The 22686-nt window shown below is 39.4% G+C and overlaps 1 protein-coding gene across 1 annotated transcript; it reads right to left on the bottom strand.

Annotated features, from left to right (window-relative positions):
- Positions 1 to 465: 465 nt before the first annotated feature.
- Positions 466 to 882, bottom strand: LOC102827191 (60S ribosomal protein L31-like). The gene has a single exon (XM_006870786.1). It carries the CDS (start codon positions 862 to 864, stop codon positions 487 to 489), a length of 378 nt encoding a protein of 125 aa, XP_006870848.1. The 5' UTR covers positions 865 to 882; the 3' UTR covers positions 466 to 486.
- Between the last annotated feature and the right edge of the window lie 21804 nt (positions 883 to 22686).

Below are 22686 nucleotides of genomic sequence, written 5' to 3'. Positions count from 1 at the left end.
TGATATTGACTATTTGAATCTGACAATCATATGGCTTACTATGCCAGGAATAACAAATTGAAGAGGAATGGCATGCCATTCATCATCAAAAACAACATCTCAAGATCCATCTTGAAGTATAATGCTGCTGTCTGTGAAAGGATAATATCTATATAACTATGAGAAAGACCAGTTAATATCACTATTATTCAAATATAAGCACCAGCCACTAAAGGCAGTGATGATGAAACTTCAGAATTCTACCAACTTCTTCAGTTTTAAATTAATAAAACATGCAATCAAGATTCAGTCATAATTACTAGTGATTGGAATCCAAAAGGATGGAAACAAAGGGGATGGTTTGGTTAGTTGGAAAATATGACCTTGTTGATAGAAATGATGCTGGGGATCAGATGAGACAAATTTGTAATACCAGTGACTTACTCATTGTAGATACCTTTTTTTTTTTTTTTTTTAAGATTTATACATTTATTTGATCATAAACTATTAGTTTTCATTCACATTGACTGTCTGTAGGTTTTTGAAGGTGGTGACAGGCACATAGGTCACCAGTGTATAGAGTTTGTTTGGTGAATCTTCATCCTCATTATGTTTTCTGGACAACCGCACCTGGATACGGTTTGGGACGTTCCTTATTCCTTTGGCCCAGACAGCTTTGTTAAGCCTGGTGTCAATGCGCACATCTGGTGTTCCCATCTCCTTCATGGCAAATTTCCGAATCTCCTTGAGTGCTCGAGGGGCACGCTTCTTGAAGCCTACTCCATGGATGCGCTTGTGAATGTTGATGGTGTACTCTCTGGTCACCACTTCGTTGATAGCAGAACGACCCTTCTTCTTCTCGCCACCCTTCTTTGCGGTCACCATAGCAGTAGACTCAAGTTGGAAAGGTGTAGATACCTTTTAAACATCATAAAATGTGATTACACTAATGGACCTCTTCAGATGGAAGATTTAAATTGACTAAATATGTTGGAAGAGATGGTAGGAAAGTTCAATATCATCAATTTAAACAAGGTCAGGGGCTGAATGTGGACTAGACCAGCAATTCTTCATATACAAGTTCAGACTTACATTGAAGAAAATTAAACAAGTCCATGAGAGCCAAAGCATATTTTGGATATACCTCACCTGAATTTACAGACTATCTCTAGAACAGATTTGATGTACTAGACACTAACGACAGAAGATCAGGAGAACTTTGACATAATATCAAGAACATTAAACAAGAAGAAAGCAAATGGTCATTAAAAAGACATGAAAGAAAGAAAAGACAAAAATGGATGTCAGAAGACACACTGAAACTTACTCTCCAGCATAAAGAATGCTAACACGAATGGAGGAAATGAGGAAGTAAAAGAGCTGAACAGAACATTTCAAAGGGCCGCTGGAGAAGACAAAGCAAGTATTATAATTAAATGTGCAAATACCTGGTGTTAGGGAAACAAAAGTGGGAGCAGAGAGCAGGATCAACATTTCTCAAGCTGAAAGGACTGAAGATTCTATGGGCAAAATATTGAACGATGCAGAAAGCATTAAAGAAGATGGAAGGTATGCACAGGGCACTGTCCAAGGTACACTGAAGTCATTGACAAAGAACAAGGCACCAGGAATTGATGGAATACAAATTGAAATCTTTTAACAAAGTGAGACAGCACTGAAGATACTCGCTCATTTTTACCAAACAATTTGGAAGACAGCTATCTGGCTATGTAGTTGGAATAGATCCATCTTTGTGTCAATTCCAAGACCCAATGGAATGTGGGAATCATAGAAAACTATCATTAATATCACATGCAAGTAAAATTTTGCTGAAAATAATTAAAAAATGGCCGCAACAGTACACTGATTGGGAACTGCCAGAAATGAGTTTTAAATTTAGATTTAGAACAAGATGTGGAATAAAGGATCTCATTGCTGAAGTCAGATGGACCTTAGCTGAAAGGAGAAAATACCAGAAAGATGTTTACTTGTGTTTTATTGACGATGCAAAGAATTTCAACTGTGTTGATCATGACAAGCTAATGAAAAACATTACAAAGAGAAGATATTCCGAGAACACTCATTTGTTCTCTTGAGGACCAGTTAGGACAAGTAGACCAGTAGGAATTCAAACAATACAAAGGGATACTAGATGCTTTAAAATAAAGAAAGGTATGTGCCAGGGTTATATCCTTTCACCATACTTTTTCAGTCTGTATGCGGAGCAAATCATCTGAGGAAGCTGGATTATATGAAGAAGAATGTGGCAATAGGGTTAAAGGAAGACTCATTAACAACCTGCGGTATGCAGATGATATAATCTTGCTCACTGAAAGCAAAGAGGACTTGTAATACTTACTGATGAAGATCACAGACTATAGCCTTCAGAATGGATTACACCTCAATGTCAAAACACAAAAATCCTCACATCTGAACCAATAATTATCATCATGATAAATCGTGGAAAGATTGAAGTTGTCAAACACTGCATTTTGCTTGAATCCACAATCTATACTCATGGAAGAAGCAGTTAAGAAATCAATCTGAGGAGTATTACAGTAGGCAAATCTGCTGCACAAGAGATGTTAACAAGCAAATTTATCATTGTGGGAACTAAGGTGTGCCTGACCGAAGTCATGGTGCTTTTAATCACTTCCCACACATGCCCATTAAAGTTGGACCGTGAATAAGGAAGACCATTGAAGAATTTTTGGTGCATTTGATTTATGGTGTTGGAGAAGAATACTTAAAAACTAACAAATGAACAAACAAATATGTATGTATCAGAAGAAGTAGTACAGCCACAGTGCTCTGTACTTAGTATAAGGAGGGACCAGTCCCTAGATGCTTGGTAAAGTGAAGGGTCAGCGAAAAAGAAGACCCCAAGGAGATGGATTGGTAATGGGTTCAAGTGTAACAACAAATATGAGGTTGGTGCAGGATCGGACCCTATTTTGTTCCGTGGTGCACAGAGTCGCTATGAGTTGAGCCTGACTCAGTGGCACCTAATAACACCATTAATGCTATTGTTTATGAATTTCCACATTCTGTTGAATCTCCTTTCTTTGGATCCCTTCCAGTCAGTTGGCCAGGTTGTTTTCTTCCAAATTACTTGGCAAAAATGAGTGAGTGCTTCCAGCTCTGCAACCATTTGTAGAAGTATATTAATTGGTGTTTCATCAATTACTAGAAGCTTGTTTACTGCCAATGTTTTAGGGCAACTTAGATTTCTTCCTTAAGTATCGGTGATTCTTGATCACATGCTTTGTCCTGAAATGACTGAATGTTGACAATTTTTTTTTTTTATAAAATGACTCTATTTATTCCATATGATTTTGATACTTCATGCATCATTCTGCAATGATGCTGAAAAATAAGAGAAGTGACTGGATTTCCTAGGATTCTAGAATAAATAAAAATCTGCTAAAATGACAATGCTGTACCTCAGAAGGCATACACATTTGACTGAATGGCTAACTAGTATCTATGATTGTTGTCAAGTTGTCAAGAGTAGTTCTATCCTATCATCAAGAATTTTTAAATTCCCACATTACAATGTTTAAACATTCCATTTTCCTTCTTCTTGTTACCTAAGAGCGAATTCTGCATTATTTTTCTTTCCACCAATATACAGACCACCTAATTTCATCTAGCATTGACAAGTTCTGACATGCAAACATAGATCAGGAGAGGTCTTTCTCCTCAAAATGTTTAGTTACCTAGGAAACAAGTAAATAACTAATGATTGCCATCCCTGAGTGGCACAAATGGTCAACAGCTCAGCTGCTAACCAAAAGGTTGGGGTTTGAGTTCATCCAAAAGCATCCTAGAAGAAAGTCCTGGCATCTACTTCCAAAATTTAGCAATTGAAAATTGTTATCTATTTGTCTGTCTGTCTGCCTTCCTGCCTGTCTGTCTGCCTATCTGGCTGTCTGTCTGTCTTTCATTCTGGCTGGCTGTCCATCCTTTCATCCATCCATCCATCCATCCATCCATCCATCCATCCATCCATCCATCCATCGATCCACCCACCCATCCACCCACCCATCCACCCATCCATCCACCCACCCACTCATCCATCCATCCATCCATCCATCCATCCATCCACCGATCCATCCATCCATCCATCCATCCATCCATCCATCCATCCATGCACAGATAAGCTTCACTGGTTTCACATCTCTGGAGAATTCATATTAAAGCATTGATGAAGTGTATCTATTAAAGCATTGATGAAGTGTATCTATTAAGAATTTGGTTTTGGAGTCAGATACACTGTAACTTCCCTGCTGTGTAAACTTAGGCAAGTTACTTACAGTTGGTTTCCTTCTTGTTAAATGAAGGTAGTGTCCAGCTCGTTGAATTTCTAGGATCAAAATGAGATACTCTCTGTATCAAATGGTGGTGAACAAAATTGTGGTGTTATTGGTTAAAAAAAAAATAAGAGCGATACTAGTTCTAGTTATTGTTGTTTTTGAAAGGGGGCATTCAGTTAGTACCGACTTACAGTAACTCTATGCATAACAGTATGAAATATTGCCTGATCATGTACTAATTTCACAGTTGTTGCTACACTTGAGCTCATTGCTGCTACCACTGTGCCAGTCCATCTCATTGGGAGTCTTCCTCTTTATTGCTGATGCTTCACTTTACCAAGCATGATATCCTTCTCCAGGGACTGCTCCTTCCTAACAATATGTCCGAAATATGATAGACAAGTCAGGTGACTCCTAAGGAGCATTCTGGATGTACTTCTGCCATTACATATTGGCTTGTTCTTCTGGAAGTCTATGGTACTTTTAATATTCTCCTCCAATACCATAACTCAAATGCATCAATTCTTCGATGGTCTCACATGAATGTGACAGTATTGAAAATGCCACAGTTTGAGTCAGGCGCACCTTGGTCCTCAAACTGATATCTTTGCCCTTGAACACATTAAAGAGAACTTTTACAACAGGTTTGCATAATGCAATATGTCATTTGATTTCTGACTACTTCTTCCTTGAATGTTGATGGTGGATCCAAGCAAAACGAAATCTTTAACAACTTCAGTCCTTTCTCCATTTATCTTGATGTTATTGGTATAATTGTGAAGATTTCTTTTTTCTTTCATTGAGGTGCAACCTATACAGCTTCTTGGGTTATTTGTTCAGTATACAGATTGAATAAGTATGCTGAAAGAATACAACATTGTACATACCTTTTCAGATTTTAAACCGTTCAGTGTCCACTTGTTCTGTTTGATGACTGCCTCTTGGTCCATGAGCACAATTAAGCATTTCAGAATACTCATTGTCTGCAATGTTGTCCATAGCTTATTCTAGTTATTGGTGTTTTCCAAACAAATACAATGTTATGCTAATATATTTGTTTACATTTGTATGTATCTGCTCATACATGTATACCTATGCATATGTATATATATATTTATATGTTCTTGTTCGGTGCCATCATATAGGTTCCCACTCATAATGACCTTGTGCACAATGGAACAAAACACTGCCCAGTCCTGCACCATTCTCACAGTCATTGAGCCTGGGCATATTGATGCTGCCACTATGCCAGTCCATCTTGTTGGGGGTCTTCCTCTTTATCACTGCTACTCAGTTTTATCTCTTATGATATATCCTTCTCTAGGGATATGTCCTTCTAACAATATTTCCAAAGTATGAGAGTTGAAATCTTGCCATCATGGTTTCTAATGAGCATTCTGGCTGTGCTTCTTCCCACACAGATTTGTTCTTCCAGCAACTTTTAATATTCTTCTCCAACTCCAGAACTCAAATGCATTCATTCTTTTATGGTCTTTCTTATTCATTGTCCAGCTTTAACAAGCATATTAAGCTATTGCAAATGCCATGGCTTGGGTCAGGTGCACCTTAGTCCTCAAACTGGCATCTTAGCTTCTGGCCACTGTAAAGAGGGCATGTGCAGCCCAAGCAGTCTATGTACAGGTTCTTTATGAGTACAACTAAGTGTTTTAGAATATTCCTTCTCAGCAATATTGTCCATAGTTTGTCATGATAAACACATTCAAAAGTAGAGTCACTAAAGCACAGATAAACATCTTTCTGGTATTCTCTGCTATCAGTCAAGATCCATCTGACGTCAGCAATGAGATCCTTCATTTCATATTCACATTCTCATCTAAATATGACTTGAACTTCTGGCAGTTCCCTGTCAATATACTGTTGCAATCATTTAAAAATTATCTTTAGCAAAATTTTACTTTCATGTGGTAATATTGTCCAATGATTTCCACTTTCCATTGAGTCACCTCTCTTTGGAATGGGTATGGAAATGGATAGGTTCCATTCATATGGCAAGGTAACTGTCTTCTTCAAAATTTCTTGATATAGATGAGTGAGTGCCTCCAGTACTGTATCATTTTATTGAAATATTTCAGTTTGTGTTCCATCAGTTCCCAGAGCCTTGTTCTTTGCTAATGCCTTCACTGTACCTTGGATTCTTTCTTCAGTGTCATTGGCTCTTGGTCATAGACTATCTCTTGAAATGGTTAACATCACTGATTTCTTTTTGGTACAGTGACTCTTGGTATTTCTTGCATTGTCTTTTGATGCTTTTTGTATCATTCAGTATTTTGCCCTTAGAATCTTCTGATAACATGCCAAATTATGAGACATGAAGACTTACTATCTGGCTTCTAAGGAGCATTCTGGTTGTATCTTTTACAAGACAGATTTGTTTTTTCTTCTGACTGTTCATGGTATGTTTTATAATTTTCTCCACACCATAAATCAAATGTATTAATTCTTCTCATCTTCGTTATTCATTGTCCAACTTTCATATGCATATGAGGTGACTGAAAATACAATGGCTTGTATCAGGCCCACCTAAGTCCTCAAATTCTCATAAAGCTATTGAACTCTTTCTAGAGTTATTTTACAGCAGATTTGCCTAAAGCACTATGTCATTTGATTTCTTAACTGCTGCTTCCATGACTGTTGATTGTGGGTCCACGCAAAATGAACTCTTTAACAACTTCAATCTTTTAGCCAGTTTTCATCATCTTATTTATTGATCCCATTGAGAGAATTTTTGTTTACTTGACAGTGAGGTACAATCCATACTGAATGCCATAGTCTTTGATATTCATCAGTATTTTAAGTCCTCTTTGCTTCCAGCAAGCAAGGTTGTGTTGTCTGCATATTGCAAGTTGTTAATGAGTCTTCCTCTGAAATTGATGTCAATTTCGTCTTCATGAGATTATTTGTTCAACATATGATCATATGGGTGCACATTGACTCCATATGATAAGCACTGGACAGTGAACAACAAGATCCCACCAGCCACTCGAGAGAGAAAGAAGAGACTTTCTGCTCACACAAAGATTTAAAGCCTCAGAAACTCTATACAGGGTCACTATGATTCCAAGCCAACTCAATGGCACTCAACAAAAACAACAGTATGGTGAAAGGATATAACCCTGACACCCATTTACTAATTTTAAACAATTCAGTATCCCCTTGCTCTATTCGAAAGACAGCCTCTTGGTCCATGTACAATTCCTCATAAGCACAGTTGAGTGCTCTGGAATATTCATTCTTCGTAATGTTATCCATAGCTTGTCATGATCCACACAGTAGAAGCATGCAAAGCTATTAACACATGGTAACTGTCCAACATGAAGCACAATAGTGCCACAGAATAAGCACTGGTCATAGTATTGACCTTTGGACCCCACCAGCCGCTCCTCTGGGAAAAAATCAGGTTTTCTGGTCCTACAAAGGTTTAAAGCCTCACAAACTCTGTACAGAGTCATTATGAATAAAAACCAACTAAACGGCATTTAACAAGAACAGTAAGTGCCCACTTAGGATACATTTTCAAATGTTTTCAAAGCACAGTTTCTTTAGCTGTGTAGTGGGGAACATAATCATTGTTCTTCTTATTTCCATTTCATAAGAAGTATGTTTCTTGACTGTCCATTTGAGTTTGTGAAGTTCTATCAAATCTAAGAGGCATAAAGAGAAATCAACAAGCTTTCCTTCTTACTAGCTCTCCTAGTACTAACACACAATTTCCATAGTGTAAAGAATGTCCACTTTACCAGCTAGATCCTCTGAGTTATTGTTATTGAAGGTGAAAGTATGGAAATCCATTCTGTCATAGTCACTTTCGATGAAAACTAGAATTTATGAGAAGTTTTATAAAACCTGCTTAATTCAACATTTATGAGAGACACTAAAGATAAATGAAAGGTATCGAAATGGGAAGCTTTCTAATCTGTCACTTTGTCAAGAATAAGAGACAAGAATTATTGGGATGAAAATGGACTAGATGTGCATATAAATAATCCACCAGAAATAATGAGGGCTTTTTGTGTTTTTCATCAATTTCACCAAAATGGTCTTAGGTCTATATTTTTTAATATCAAGCTAAGTTCATATGTGCCCACAGAAGATTAGGTACACTTGGTCATTCAACAAAATCTATGTAGGGCCCCATTTAGGAGCCTAGGAAGTAAAATCTCACAAATATTAGGCAGGAGTAAAAGAAAGGTCATAAAAAGTGATTTCACAAGAATAATGAGACTTGCCTTTCTTTTTCCTCCAATTACAATGGTGAGTTGCAACATTTAATTAAACCCCTAGAAGAAGTTTTACAGCTGTCTTATGATGTTGGAAATGAGTTGATACTGATGAGCTAAAACAATCCTAGAAAAGAAATACAATAATTCTAACGGTAAATGGGGAAGATCCCGTTATAATGCTGTGGAACACTTTCTTTAACTCATTAGCCAATACAAGTGTAGGCTGCTGGCACATCCTCTGGCCTGGCCAGGTAACTGGAGCCAAGAATGGAGATGTTCTAAGCGCTCTTTCATAGGTCTTGGTCACTAGGGAGAGGCAGGAACAGGAGATAGAAATGGAATGTGTGCTTTGTTGCTTCCATCAACAAATTCCTTCATTCCATGAGAGCAGAATGGATAGTTCTTGGCTTCTAACACTCCGATCAAAGATTCTGTAGAAGAATCCTAAACAAAAAGGGGGAAATGTAGAAAAGAATTCTAAATTCCCATGGAATCCAGATTTTCTGCAACTATCAAATCTGGATGGATCCCCTAAACCTTTGTCCTGAGATAATCCTGAGGTTTTCTTTATACCAACAAGCTAACTTTGTTAGTAAAGAATGTTTGTCTTGAACACTGCACTCTTTCGAAGAACTATCTATATAGGATCAAGCTGGCACCAGCAAATCAAACAGTAAGATTTGAAGCTTAAAGGGAAGTGTGTGGTTTTGTTTTGTTTTTAATCAAGGAAGAACAGTTTGGAAAAGGAGGATGAGAATGGTTCCACAACTTGAAGAATGTAACCAACATCACTGTCGTATACATGTAGAAATTCTTGAACTGATATACAAGAGAGCTTCAAAAAGTTTGTGGAAAATGAAATGAAAAGATAATGGAATTCCCAAGAACTTTTTGAAGTCCTTTCATAGGTTTTGTAGTGTATACTTACAAGAACAATAATTTTAGAAAAGGAATTTCTAGGCATATGTATTATGTATTAGGCATTCTTATTTTTTAAAGCCCCGGATGATTGTAATATGTAGTCAGGGTGGAATAACACTGATTTGTCTGAAGGCTGCAGCCTCCATGCTGTCACAAAACCCCAAAAGAACTTACAGAATTCTCTGTATCAGCAGATCTGCAGGGCAGTCTAGAAAGCCCTCTAACATAAGTCTCTTGACCCAGATGAGTCTGACCTGCCTGTCTCAGATTCCCGTACTCACTTGCCAGTTACAACTACTTTTTGTTTTGTTTTGCTTTTGAGCTCCAGTTTGAATCACTTTTCTTTTGAATTCCCTATTTGCTATAGATTTATCTTGATCAGTGATTCTCAGACCAGCAACATCCACACCATCTGGAAGCTTATCAGCATGCAATTGATTGCCATTCCCCCACCCCTACCCTTCACTTCCCAAATCAGAAACTAAGGGATGAGGTCCACCAACCTGATTTAACAATCCCCCCAATCCCCATCTTTACCCCCTGCAATAGCCAGAGTTACAGAAGTCATGTCCAAGATTTCCTGAAACGAGCATCTTGATACCACTTGTTGTTAAATACAGAGGAGTCAGTTCGGTTCCGACTCATAGTGGCCCTGCACAGGGTTTCCAAGGCTGTAAATCTTTATGGGAGCAGGAAGCCTCATCTCTCTCCCGCTGAACGGCTGGTAGTTTCGAACTGCCGACCTTGAGGTTAGCAGCCCGATTCAAAACCACTACGCTACCAGAACACCTTTGATAAGCATTTAGCTTATCGCTTTATAGGACCCAAAAGGTAAAGTTTTTTTTTTGTTTTTGTTTTGTTACCATGTGCAGGTCTTCTGAAGAGTTTTAAGATAGCTACAATAAAATTGAATGGTTGCATGTGTATTTCCTTACATTTAACATTTTACCCAGTAGTCATTGGCCCAAATAACTTAGCAAGATCAAGAAAGTAAGGATATCAGTGAAGTGAACGGAACATCATGGGGCGTGGGAGAGACTAGAAGCGGAGAGAGTATGTTTCATCTACGATAAAAGAAAAAACACATTAAGAACTACTTTTATTGTTGTAGTTAAGTGCCCTCGCACCAACAAAATCACTTCTTTGGGGTCCTAATATGTATATTCATTTGATGGAGCTTTTCATTTTATTTATTTGTGGTGGGCTACATTTTTTGACTCATGCAAAGGGGGCTGTGGTTTCTAAAACTAGTTTATAGTTACCAGTTGCCATCAAGACAATTCCAACTCATGGCAACCCATGTGTGACAGAGGAGAACTGTGCTTCATAAAACTTTCAGTGGCTGATTTTTTAAAGTAGATTGGCAGACATTTCCTTCCTGGTGTGACAAGTCCCTTGCTCCCCCTCTCCAGGAGTCTGAAGAAACAGACTCAACTGGTGTCGCCACTTCCAAGGATGCAAGCTCCCTGGGCATTCACTCTTAAGATTTATTGGAAAAGGATAGCACACTTCAGAGAGACAGAAGCAAGTCGGTCTCCATGAGTGAAGAAGAGCCCAAGGAATTAGGGACCACAGTTAATAAACTTAGGACTCCGCCCCTAGGGGAATCGCTCCGCCCAGTGGGAGTGGTTTGGGAGGTCTTAGTTGGGTTTCATCAGTCCTTTTCTGCATATGTATGAAAGGAGCTCTGGTAGCGTAGTGGTTACGAATCGGGCTGTGAACCTTAAGGTCCGCGGTTCGAAACTACCAGCTGCTCCGTGGGAGAAAAATGAGGCTTTCTACTCCCGTAAAGATTTACACCCTCGGAAACCCTATACAGGGTCGCTATGGGTCGGAGCCGACTCGATGGCACACAACAACAATGAAATGCCAGTCCTGGGTTTTTAATTGTATTCAGCGATGGATACATATTACTATAAGCTAATAGACATGCTAAGGATCATTCCTAAATCACAAGGTGTGTCCGTGATTTTTATGGTCTCTGTTCTAGTTTTCAATCAGTTCACTGTGGTTCCGCCTTTCTTTATTATGGGCCAGGCACGGAGAGACTCAAGGTATCTCTAATCTGTTCCTATCAATGTCACCTCTGTTATTTTTGTTGTGAAGTGCTGTCCAGTCGATTCCGAACAATAACGACCCTGCATAGGGTTTCCGAGGAGCAGCTGATGAGCTTGAACTGCCAAACTTGCAGTTCAAACGACTTTGTAGTCTGGCGCATTAACCCACAGCACCACACCAGGAACCTCTAGGTGTGCTCAAATCTCCAACCTTTCCATCAGAAGTAAGCTTGTTAACATTCTCTTTACAACCTATTCATAGCGACCTTGTGCATAGCAGAAGGAAACACTGCCCGATCCTGGGCCAAGTTCACTACTATTACCTCAGTACTTGTCTGTTCTGTAAACAAGTTTATATTGGCATTGAGATTGGTTCTAATCGTAAAGATGTCTGCAAAGTCATGAATGAATTAATCCCTACCACACCTTAGAGAAGACTTGAGGTATAAAGAAGCTTCCTTTGAATTAGTACATGGATTTATCAGTTGCTTGGAAATCTAGATGTTTCATTTTTGCATCATGTTTCTCTCAACAAAATTTATTTATTACTTGCCAAGGTGTAAAGAGATGATTACTACTTCCCATAAAGGTATGATTATTCAGTAAGGTCATTAGTGGTTTGAGAGGTTTTAATCCTGTATCTCTGGTAGCTTAGTGATTACGAATTGGGCTGCTAACCTCAAGGTCGGCAGTTCGAAACTAATAGCCGTTCCCTGGGACAAAGATGAGGCTTTCTGCTCAGGTAAAGATTTACAGCCTTGAAAACCCTGTGCAGACTCACTATGAGACGACACTTAACAACAACAATCCTGTAGCGGATATTGTTGTTGTTAGGTGCCACTGAGTCAGTACCGACTCGTAACGACCTTATGCACAGCAGAACGAAACACTGCCCGATCCTGGGCCAAACTCACTACTGTTGCCACACTTAAGTCCATCAGTGCTGCTCTTTGGCCAATCCATCTCGTTGGGGGTCTTCCTCTTTTTCTCTGACCCTCTACCTCACCAAACATGATATCCTTCTCCAGCGACTGCTTCCTCCTGACAATATATATATCCAAAGTATGAGAAACCAAGTTTGGCCATCTTGGCCTCCAAGTAGCACTCTGGTTGCAATTCTTCCAAAACAGATCTATTGGTTCTTTTGGTAGCCCATGGCACTTTCAATATTCTCCTCCAACACCACAACTAAAAGGCATCAATTCTTCTTCGGTCTTTCTTATTCACTGTCCAGTTTTTACATGCATATGAGGTTATTGAAAATACCATGGCTTGGGTCAGGCACACCTTAGTCCTCAAGCTGACATCTTTGCTCTTCAACACTTTCAAAAGGTCTTGTGCAGCAGGTTTGCCTAATACAATACATTGTTTGATTTCTTGACTGCTGCTTCCATGAGTGTTGATAGTTGATCTAAGAAGAATGAAGTCCTTGACAACTTCAATCTTTTCTCCATTGGTAAGAATGTTGTTTATTGGTCCAGTGGTTGAGGATTTTTGTTTTCTTGACATTGAGATGTAATCCATACTGAAGGCTGTGCTCTTAGATCATCATCAGTAAATGTTTTAAGTCCTCTTCACTTTCAGCAAGCAAGGTTGTATCATCTGCATATCATAAGTTGTTAATGAGTCTTCCTCCAATCCTAATGTCACATTTTTCTTCATATAACCCACCTTCTCGTATTATTTGCTCAGCATACAGGTTGACTAAGTATGGTGAAAGAATACAACCCTGTCGCACACCTTTCTTAATTTTAAAACATTCAGTGTTTTCACGTTCTGTTCAAACAACTGCCTCTTGGTCAATGTACAGATTCCTCATGAGCACAATTAAGTGTTCCAGAACACTCACATTTTGCAATGTTGTCCATATCTTGTCATGATCCACACAATCGAAAGTGTTTCCGTAGTCAATAAAGCACAGGTAAACATCTTACTGATATTCTCTGCTTTCACCCAAGATCCACAACAATGATATCCCTTGTTCCATGGCCTCTTCTGAATCCGGCTTGAACCTCTGGAAGTTCTCTGTCAATGTATGCTTGCAGCTGTTTCTGTATTACCTTTAGTAAAACTTTAGTCACATTGGATATCAAATATATTGTCCAATGATTTCTGCATTCTGTTGGGTCACCTCTCTTTGGAATGGGCACAAATATGGATCTCTTCCAATCAGTCGGCTAGATAGCTGTCTTCCAAATTTCTTGACAGAGATGTGTGAGTGCCTCCTGTGCCACTTTACTTTCTTGAAAGATTTCAAGTTTTATTCCATCAATTCCCAATGCCTTGTTCTTTGCCATTTCCTTCAGTGCACCTTGGACTTCCTCCTTCATTATCACTGGCTCTTGATCATATGCTATCGCTTGAAACGGTTGAATATGAACCATTTTCTTTTGGCACAGTGACTCTGTGTATTCCTTACATCCTCTCTTGGTGCTTTCTGCATCATTCAGTAATTTGCCCCGAGCATCCTTCAATAGCTGTACCATTTTACATGCTCACCAGAGGAATGTTGTTGCTGTTAAATGCTGTCAAGTCGATTCCAACCCACAGCGTCCCAGTATAGGGTTTCCAAGGAGTAGCTGGTGAGCTTGAACCACCAACCTTGCAGTTCAAACAACTTTGCAGTCTGATGCATTAGCCCACAGCCCCACACCAGGACTCTACAAGCAGAATAAGAGAACTCAAATTACTCCACATTCTAACCAGCGTTTTATTATCTGTCTTTTGCGCATACCCATAATACTGGATGTGTAGTAATTTTGACTTGCATTTCTCTGATGGCTAATGGTGGTGCTGTTGGAGTAGCAATGAGTTGCTAACCTCAAGAAAGAGAGGCAGTCTACTCCTGTAAACCCCGAAGCTAGAAATCCTAGAGAACAGTTCTGCTCAGTCTTATAGGCAGTAACTACGAGACAGAATGGCCTTAGTGACGGGGGGTTTCATTTGGGTTTGGTAGTATTAAAAACAAACACTTTTGGAGGATTATCAAGGAGTCCTGGGGTGCTGCTGTAGGTATGCACTGGACTGCTAACCAAAAGGTTGGCGGTACAATCCCACCAGTTGCTCCTTGGAAACTCTATACAGAGTGGCTGTGAGTTAGAACCAAGTCGATGATACTTAACAACAAATGCTGGGAGGGTAAGATGGAGGGTCAGAGAAAAAGAGGAAGACCCCCAACGAGATGGATTGGCCAAGTGGCAGCATCGATGGAGTCAAGCATGGTGACAGTAGTGAGGTTGGCCCAGGATTGGGCAGTGTTTCGTTCTGCAGTACATAATGTCTCTATGAGTCAGTGCTGACTCGATGGCACCTAACAACAACAACAAAAATCAAATTTCATATTTGCAATGTCTGGAAAACAGGCATGGCATTGATGGTTAAGTGCTTGGATTGCTAATAAATAAAAATAAGAACAACTAATAGTTATTGAGCTTTGTAGCGTAGTGGTTACGAATCAGGCTGTGAGCCGCAAGGTCAGCAGTTCGAAACTACCCGCTGCTCCGCGAGAGAAAGATGAGGCTTTCTGCTCCCATAAACATTTACAGCCTCGGAAACCCTGTATAGGTTCACTATGAGTCGGAAATAAATCCACGGCACATAACAACAACAACAACAACAACAACAACAAATAGTTATTGGGCACTTATTATGTGCCACAAACTAGGCTTAGTGCCTATGGCATGATTGCAATAAAAATTCTATTTTCAGGTTGTATTATTATTTCCTTCAAGAGCAAAGATGTCACTTTGAGGACTAAGGTGCACCTGACCCAGGCCATGGTTTTTCAGTAGCCTCATATGCATGGGAAAGTTGGAAAATGAATAAGGAAGACTGCAGAAGAACGGATGAGTTTTAGTTATGGTGTTCACAAAGAACATTAAATGTGCCATGGATTGCCAGAAGAACAAACAAATTTGTGTTGGAAGAAGCACATCCAGAAAGCTCCTTAGAAGCAAAGATCGTGAGACTATACTTCAGTATAGTCTCTCCTACTTCAGACATGTTATCAGGAGGGACCAGTCCCTGGAGAAGGGCATTATGCTTGGTAAAGGGGAAGGTCAACGAAAAAGAAGAAGATCCTCCAACAAGATGGATTGACATGATGGCATCAGCAATGGACTCAAACATAACAACAATTGTGAGGAAGGCCTAGGACCCAGCAGTGTTGTCTTCTGTTGTGTATAGTGTTGCTGTGGGTTGGAACCAACTCCACGGCCCCTGGCAACAGCAACAACTATTCTACAAAACTGTTTTATTAACACGATCTCCCAAGTTACAGAATTATGTGGTTATAGTTATCCCTTTTTCAGTGTATGTAGATTTAGCCTGGGTGATTAAAAATGTTAGTGTCACAGAGGCTTGACTGCTAACCAGAAGGAGAGTGGTTCTAACCCACCAGCTGCTGGAAAAAAATTTGGTAGTTTGCATCCTTACAAATTACAGCCTTAAAAACCCCTATGAGTCAGTTAAACCCTATGCTGTAGGGTCACTGTGAGTTAGAATCGACTCAACAGCAGTGATTGTTGCAGTTTTTAAAAACACAGAGTATCTAAAGAGCTGTTACACACTGAAATGAGTTTGTATTTTTTACAGAACTTCAGTATCTGATGACAGGATTGAAAATGGAAGTTTTAGCTTAAGTAGTTGTATTTCAGAAGGCCTGGTGTGGCGCTGTGGGTTAATGTACCAGACTGCAAAGCTGTTTGAACTGCAAGGTCGGCAGTTCAAGCTCACCAGCTGCTCCTCGGAAACCTTATACAGGGTCGCTATGGGTCAGAACCAACTCGAAGGCACTTAACAACAACAACAACAGTTGTATCTCAACAGAAAAACATTAACAATAATATCTGCCTTGGTGGGAAATAAGGGCTTCATTCAAAATGATCGCTATCTCTTGCAAAGATGATCATGATATTATAGATAAACAGCTAATCCAAAAGGCTCTGATGTCTCTTTCAAAGTGAAGATTGCATAATTCTTTCATTCAACGTAAGTCAATAAAAGGAGAAAGAAGAAGAAAGTGGGAAAGGAAGCATTTCTTGAGTAGCTAGTTAAGGATTCTACTTACACATCATTCATTTAATACTGACCTGAAGGTAAGCATTGTTCATGAGGTCAATATTATCATCTTCATGTTACATACAAGAAGGAAGTGAAATAAAATCCTTATTTTACAGGCAGGAAATCTGAGATCTTATTGTTGTTGTTGTTGTTAAATGCCGTTGAGTCGGTGCTGACCCATAGCGACCCTGTACAGGATTTCCCAGGCTATAAATCTTTACGGGAGCAGAAAACTTCATCTTTCTCCCGTAGAACAGCTGGTAGTTTTGCACTGCTGACCTTAAGGTTCACAGCCCAATTAGTAACCACTACACTACCAGAGCTGTTGTTAGGTGCTATTAAGTTGGTTCCCACATAGGAGCCCTATGCACAACAAAACACTGCCTAATCCTGTGCTTCTAAGGAGCATACATATTCTGAATATTAGAGGCCAACATGGCCAGACTTTGTCTCTCATACTTCACACATATTATCAGGAGGGAGAAGTCTCTGGGAAAGGACCTCATGCTTGGTAAAGTGAAGAGTTAGCTCAAAAGAGGAAGGCCTGCAACACAATGGATTGGTACAGTGACAACAGCTATAGGGTCAAGCGTAGCAACGATTGTTGAATATGACGCAGGACTAGGCAGTGTTGCATTCTGCTATGTGCAGACTCACTATGAGTCTGAATCAACACAACAGCACCGAACAACAACAACATTATCATTCCCATTATCCAAATAGTCAAACCAAATCATATAAATATTGCCCTGGACCACACAATCTGACATTGATATTGCTAGAATATAAAACTTAGGTCTGCTTGCCTTCAAATTATTTGTGTTAACTTTTAAAGTGTTCTTGTATTTTTTTAGTGCAAATTTGCATGCAGAAGACTATAAAACTTTTTATTTACTATTGCAACTGGTCTTTCAATTTATGGGAATCAAGTGAAAATTAAAACTATGAGTCATTCAGTCAAAAAAGATTTCAAGATTGAGATCTTGACATCAGTTCTGTGTCTAATTGAAAATAAGCAGGTTTGCATAGCCACTTCCTTCTGTGCACAGCTCGGTGGGATCAAGGGTAAACTTCCCAATCTGAAACAGGAACTACTTTGATAATGCTTAGTGAATTACCTATGCAAATGTTTGCATTTTAAATACGCTTGCTTGGGTTTGTTTGCTATCATTTGGATTTAACTGATTTCTGTGACATTAACCAAGCACCATGACATTCTCTTTAGTATCAGTTTTATTTTGAAATTGACAATGTTACATATGTATCTGTAGGCTCATTTTATGAAAACATCCTCTTTACCTTTCCACCCTTACAACCGCTTTAGTAACCTCCAGAATGAATGAGAGATTAATTCTAATCATCAATATGAATACCTTGTTTTGAAGTTTTCATTGATTTGTTTTTTGTCAGCTAACAAGCTGTAAATGAATGTTCTTTTTGGTTTTTGCAAAAATCTATGTGGATTCTATGTGGATGAAAGGCAACAGTTTTTTGAATATACTGATTATTCCCCATTGACCAATAAGACAGAGGATTTATGGTGTTGAAATAACATGGGCAAAAGTGCTGATGATAAGTACATTTCCTTTCCATTTTTATATCAGCTAGCTTTAGCATTCACACTCATTTTCTCTTGGTGCCTATTGCATTGATAATCTCTCCTAATAGGGAAGGAATTTTGCTTGTCATATTTTTCAACCACTTTTCACTGTTGTGTGCCTTTAAACCCCCAGACTCCCTCATCTAATTTCCTCCCAAGTGTCATTTTGGTATCTCCGCTTATTCAGTGAATTCATTGTTTAGTTAGGCTTATTTCGTTCGGTCACTCTAAGAAGTATGCATACTCTTTAAAGATTCCTAAAAGGCCAATTTTTTTTTTCAATTAACCTGAATAAATCCATTCAAGGGGTCAAGCATATTTTACAACTAAAAAGAAATTCTGGCGTATAGTATAGCTTGTAACTCAGATTATTTCTATATTCTGTTTTCATTCGTCATTTATCAAGTAGTTTGTACCTTATTACTTTTACTTGCCAATGGTTTCTCTGTTGTCGTAAAGAGCCATCAAGACATTTCCTACTCACAGAAATCTGTATATGGTGTCCCAGGAGAGGCTAGTGGATTTGAACCACCAACCTTGCTGTTCAAACCGACCTTGCAGTCCAGTGCTTATGCTATATGTCACTTGGCAAAGAAATTCAAATTGAATGACTAAGAATGTTCCTTACTAGTTTTTTGGGAGAACAAACAAGATGACGGATCGGGTGGAAGTGCAGTACACAGGGTCGATAGGGATGGGCAACTTAGACACTGGCTACCTAAAATGAGGGGACAATAAAGGCACGAAGTGACTGGCTTACAAGCTTTCAAGAGGGAGTTTAGTTTAAGAGGGTTGGGGGAAAGAAAGAGTCCCCACTGAATAGTTATCATCTTGTCTAGATGGGTCTGGTGAAAGGAGATGGGGATAAGATTTGTAAGATTCAATAGTGAATAACTGTTATGACTAATCGCGACTATCACACTTGTAAAGGTAGAAGTTTTGTAACAAAAAAAGGGGAGTGGTTAATCTTACAGTCCAGAAACAGAGGATCCTAGGACCATCAAGAGAGGAACGCACAAGCAGAATGCGGGACCTTATCCAGAGAAGCAGCAGCGCCAGAGATGGAGGCAGAGATGGGGTCATGGAGAGGGGGAGTGGCTGAGGACTCTAGATTCATCAACTAAGAAGAGAAGGACTAAGAGCTGGTGGCCAGGAGCAGACTTGCAGAATGTGCCCTTTGGAGATGTAAATTATTATATATGCCTGAGTGGGTTTTTTGTTTGTGTGTTTTTTAAAAAGCTAAAGTGGATAGAGAGAAATACTTTTAACTCATGGTATATGGAGGGGTTTATAATCAATGTAATGAAACAACTAATATGAATGGTTGAATGTGAAACTGATGATGTGCCCTGTAAACTTTCACTCAATTCACAATAAAAACCTTAAATTAAAAAAAACAAAAAAGTGGTTTTTGGCTTTGACAACACATAGTGTTCCTGATAGTCAAACGCTAGTCTTGGTGTGGTGCTGAGGATAAGCACTGGATCACATGGTCAGTTTGAACTATAAGGATGGTGGTTCAAACCTACCAGCTCCTCCTCAGAAACTGTATATAGAGTCACTGTCAGTGGGAACTGACTCGATGGCACTTAACAACTGTCAAAACAAGTATCCTCTACTATAATTCAGCATGTATTAGGCAAGCATGCCTCTGCTGTCATAGTCCATGCCCAGCAGAGACATTGCTAACCTACCACGGCACTCTTTTCCATTGAGGCTAAGCATCACCTTTGGCTCCTTCTCAAAACTGGATGCCACGCAGGCATTACCCAAGATTGGTTTCCATTCTAGGTTGAGTGGACATGTCTTGATCAAATTTGGGAGAAATGTTTATAATCAGCGTAAACACTGCAAGCCTGAGATAATCTTAACTAGTTCAATCTTTATAGAGATTTAGAACTCTTCCTTGAATTCCTGTAGAATGAGCAGGCCTCCTTTTGTTCTCTGGAATTGCAAATGAGGACCCAAAGCTGGGACAAAAGGGCACTACCTCTAAAGGTAAGGAGCTCTGGTAGTGATAGCGTAGTGGTTCCAAATCGGACTGCTAACCTCAAGGTTGGCAGTTTGAAACTACCAGCCGTTCTGTGGGAGAAAGAAGAGGCTTTCTGCTCCTGTAAAGACTTACAGCCTCGGAAACCCTGTGTAGGGTCGCGATGAGCTGGAACCGACTCCATGGTACTCAACAACAACAATTCAAAAGGTAAAAGCCAAATGTGGGAACAGGATCTTCTAGCCAGCCCCTCAATGATGTAACCTGCCAGCTATTCCCATCTTCAACAGTTCGTACAAGCATTGGTTTAATGGGTGGTACAGTGCATTTCCTGTCTGTGGAATTATGGAGGGACTGACCTCTGCTCCCAACCAAGTGAATCCAATCCAGTCCACTTGCCATCAAGTCTGTTCCAACTCATAGTGACCCATGTGTATCAGAGTAGAAGTGTGCTCCACAGGGTTTTCAATAGTTGATTTTATGATTTCTTTGCTCCGTGCCTTTCTTCCCAGATGTCTGTGAGTGGACTTGAACTTTTAACCTTTTGGTCAGCAACCAAGTGAAAAAGGACTTCAGAGGAACCATGCATAGAAATCACAAGGGCTGGCAGAAAAGAAGAAAGGCATCACAGTGCCTCACTCAGCTTCTGCTTAATCCAAATATTTGATTACCCATCCTAGACCTAAGAATCCTATTGTGGTGCTGTAGGATAGCATGGGACTGATAACCACAAGGTTAGTGGTTCAAACCCAGCAGCCACTCCTTGGAAACCCTGTACAAGATCACTCTGAGTCAGAAAGGACTCAATGCCAAATTAAAAATAACAACCACCATGGACTTATGTAGATAAGGAAGAAGAGAATCCAAGAGATGTGACAACATAGAGAAAGGGGATTCCAGTGTACAAAGTGAGCTCCTGGGATCGAATGGAGGAGATGATGAAACAGTTCTCACAGGAACTGGATCGTCTGCGTCAGACAACTAAAACATGGGCCAAGTGTCGCAGGACCCCAGTTATCTAACTATACCCCAGTAAGGAAGTGACACAGGAGCAAAACCTTGTTTTCATCGAAGGTCCTTGAATGAAATGGAGTAAAGCAAACTGTACCAGACTAGACTTCACAACATCTAGAGGTAATGAGGAAGAAAGAAGAAAACAGCCTTCCCTTCCCCACAGCCAAGAGCTGGCCAGGTACTATCAGCTAAATTGAACATAATTTAACAGAATTGCAACATCAGGCAAGGGTATTGTGCAACCATGACAAAGTGAACCCAAACAATATCACTTGATAATTTGTCTAAACACAGATAAAATCAAGGTCCCTGCACAAACCATAGAGTTGCAAACTTTCCTCTTTCCTGCTGCTGCTTTAACAAATACAGCTTTAACGTCTCTAATTGGTCTTTTCTCTTCATAAAATGTATTCCAAATCCCATCTTGGAATCAGCCCTGCTTCCTGACAGCATACAATTCATGATATATCTCACTTTCGAAAACCCCTTCCTAACATCACCCAACACAAACTAACATTTCAATTCCAGTAACAAGCCCGTTTCAAGACCCTCTGTTTGAGATGCCCATGGTTTCCCATGGCAGAACGTACCTTCATTACCTTCCGTTTGCTCAAGCACAAGTGTGTTTCTGGTGGTCTGGAGTCCTGCCAGAGATGCCAGTAAAGAATACGAAAGATTTGGAGTGCTGAACTCTAGTTCAGCTTCCAGCTACAAAATTTTAAACTGGTTACATATAAATTAGTTGGATGTGACTGGGTATTGCTTATTAATGTGTTTGAACTGCTACAAACTATTTTTGAAAGTGAAATTTAGTTTTAGAACAGTTTAAAAGTATTAACACATCTAATCCTCACAGGCAGGGATGACAACATTTATTTCTTCTATTTCCAATCCCATTGTACCTTAATCCCCATTCAAATATTGCGGTTGTTAAGTGTGTCCTGTCATTTTTAATTCATAGTGATCCTGTACAGGGTTTCCAAGGAGCTGCTCATGGGTTTGAACTGCCTACCTTATGGTTAGCAATCCAGTGCTTATCCTATAGTGCCACACCAGATCTCTCCGTTCACATATAGGCACTTAATGAATATTACTTTACTTGCCTTGGCAAGTGAAAACATACAAACTACGCTAATTAATTCACTTTGCATTGGTAGTTAAAGGAAATATTTTTATAAAAAGGGATAGCTTGACACTCTAGCCAATTTTGTTCAAATTAACCCTTATTTATATGCATATAACTCTTCATATCCCATTTGTCTGCATTACCTACTTACTAATAAGTATGAATACACAAAAATTAAGTGAAAGAGCTATTCGCCAAGACAGGGAAATTAAAGGCATTCAAATTGGCAAAGAGGAAGGAAAACTTTCTCTATTTGCAGATGATATGACCCTATACATAAAAAACTGCAAAGACTCAGTAAAAAAGCTACTAGACCTCATTGGAAGATTCAGCAAAGTGGCAGGATATAAGATCAACATACAAAAATCAGTTGGATTCCTC

This window comes from Chrysochloris asiatica, unplaced genomic scaffold, assembly GCF_000296735.1.
Source record: "Chrysochloris asiatica unplaced genomic scaffold, ChrAsi1.0 scaffold00151, whole genome shotgun sequence".
NCBI classification, from domain to species: domain Eukaryota; kingdom Metazoa; phylum Chordata; class Mammalia; order Afrosoricida; family Chrysochloridae; genus Chrysochloris; species Chrysochloris asiatica.
The sequence above is the reverse complement of the archived record's forward strand: the minus strand, read 5'-3'. Positions and strand labels throughout refer to the sequence as shown.

Bases quoted from the DNA above. Each gene is read 5' to 3' on its own strand.
- LOC102827191 (XM_006870786.1), bottom strand. From the start codon at position 864: ATGGTGACCGCAAAGAAGGGTGGCGAGAAGAAGAAGGGTCGTTCTGCT.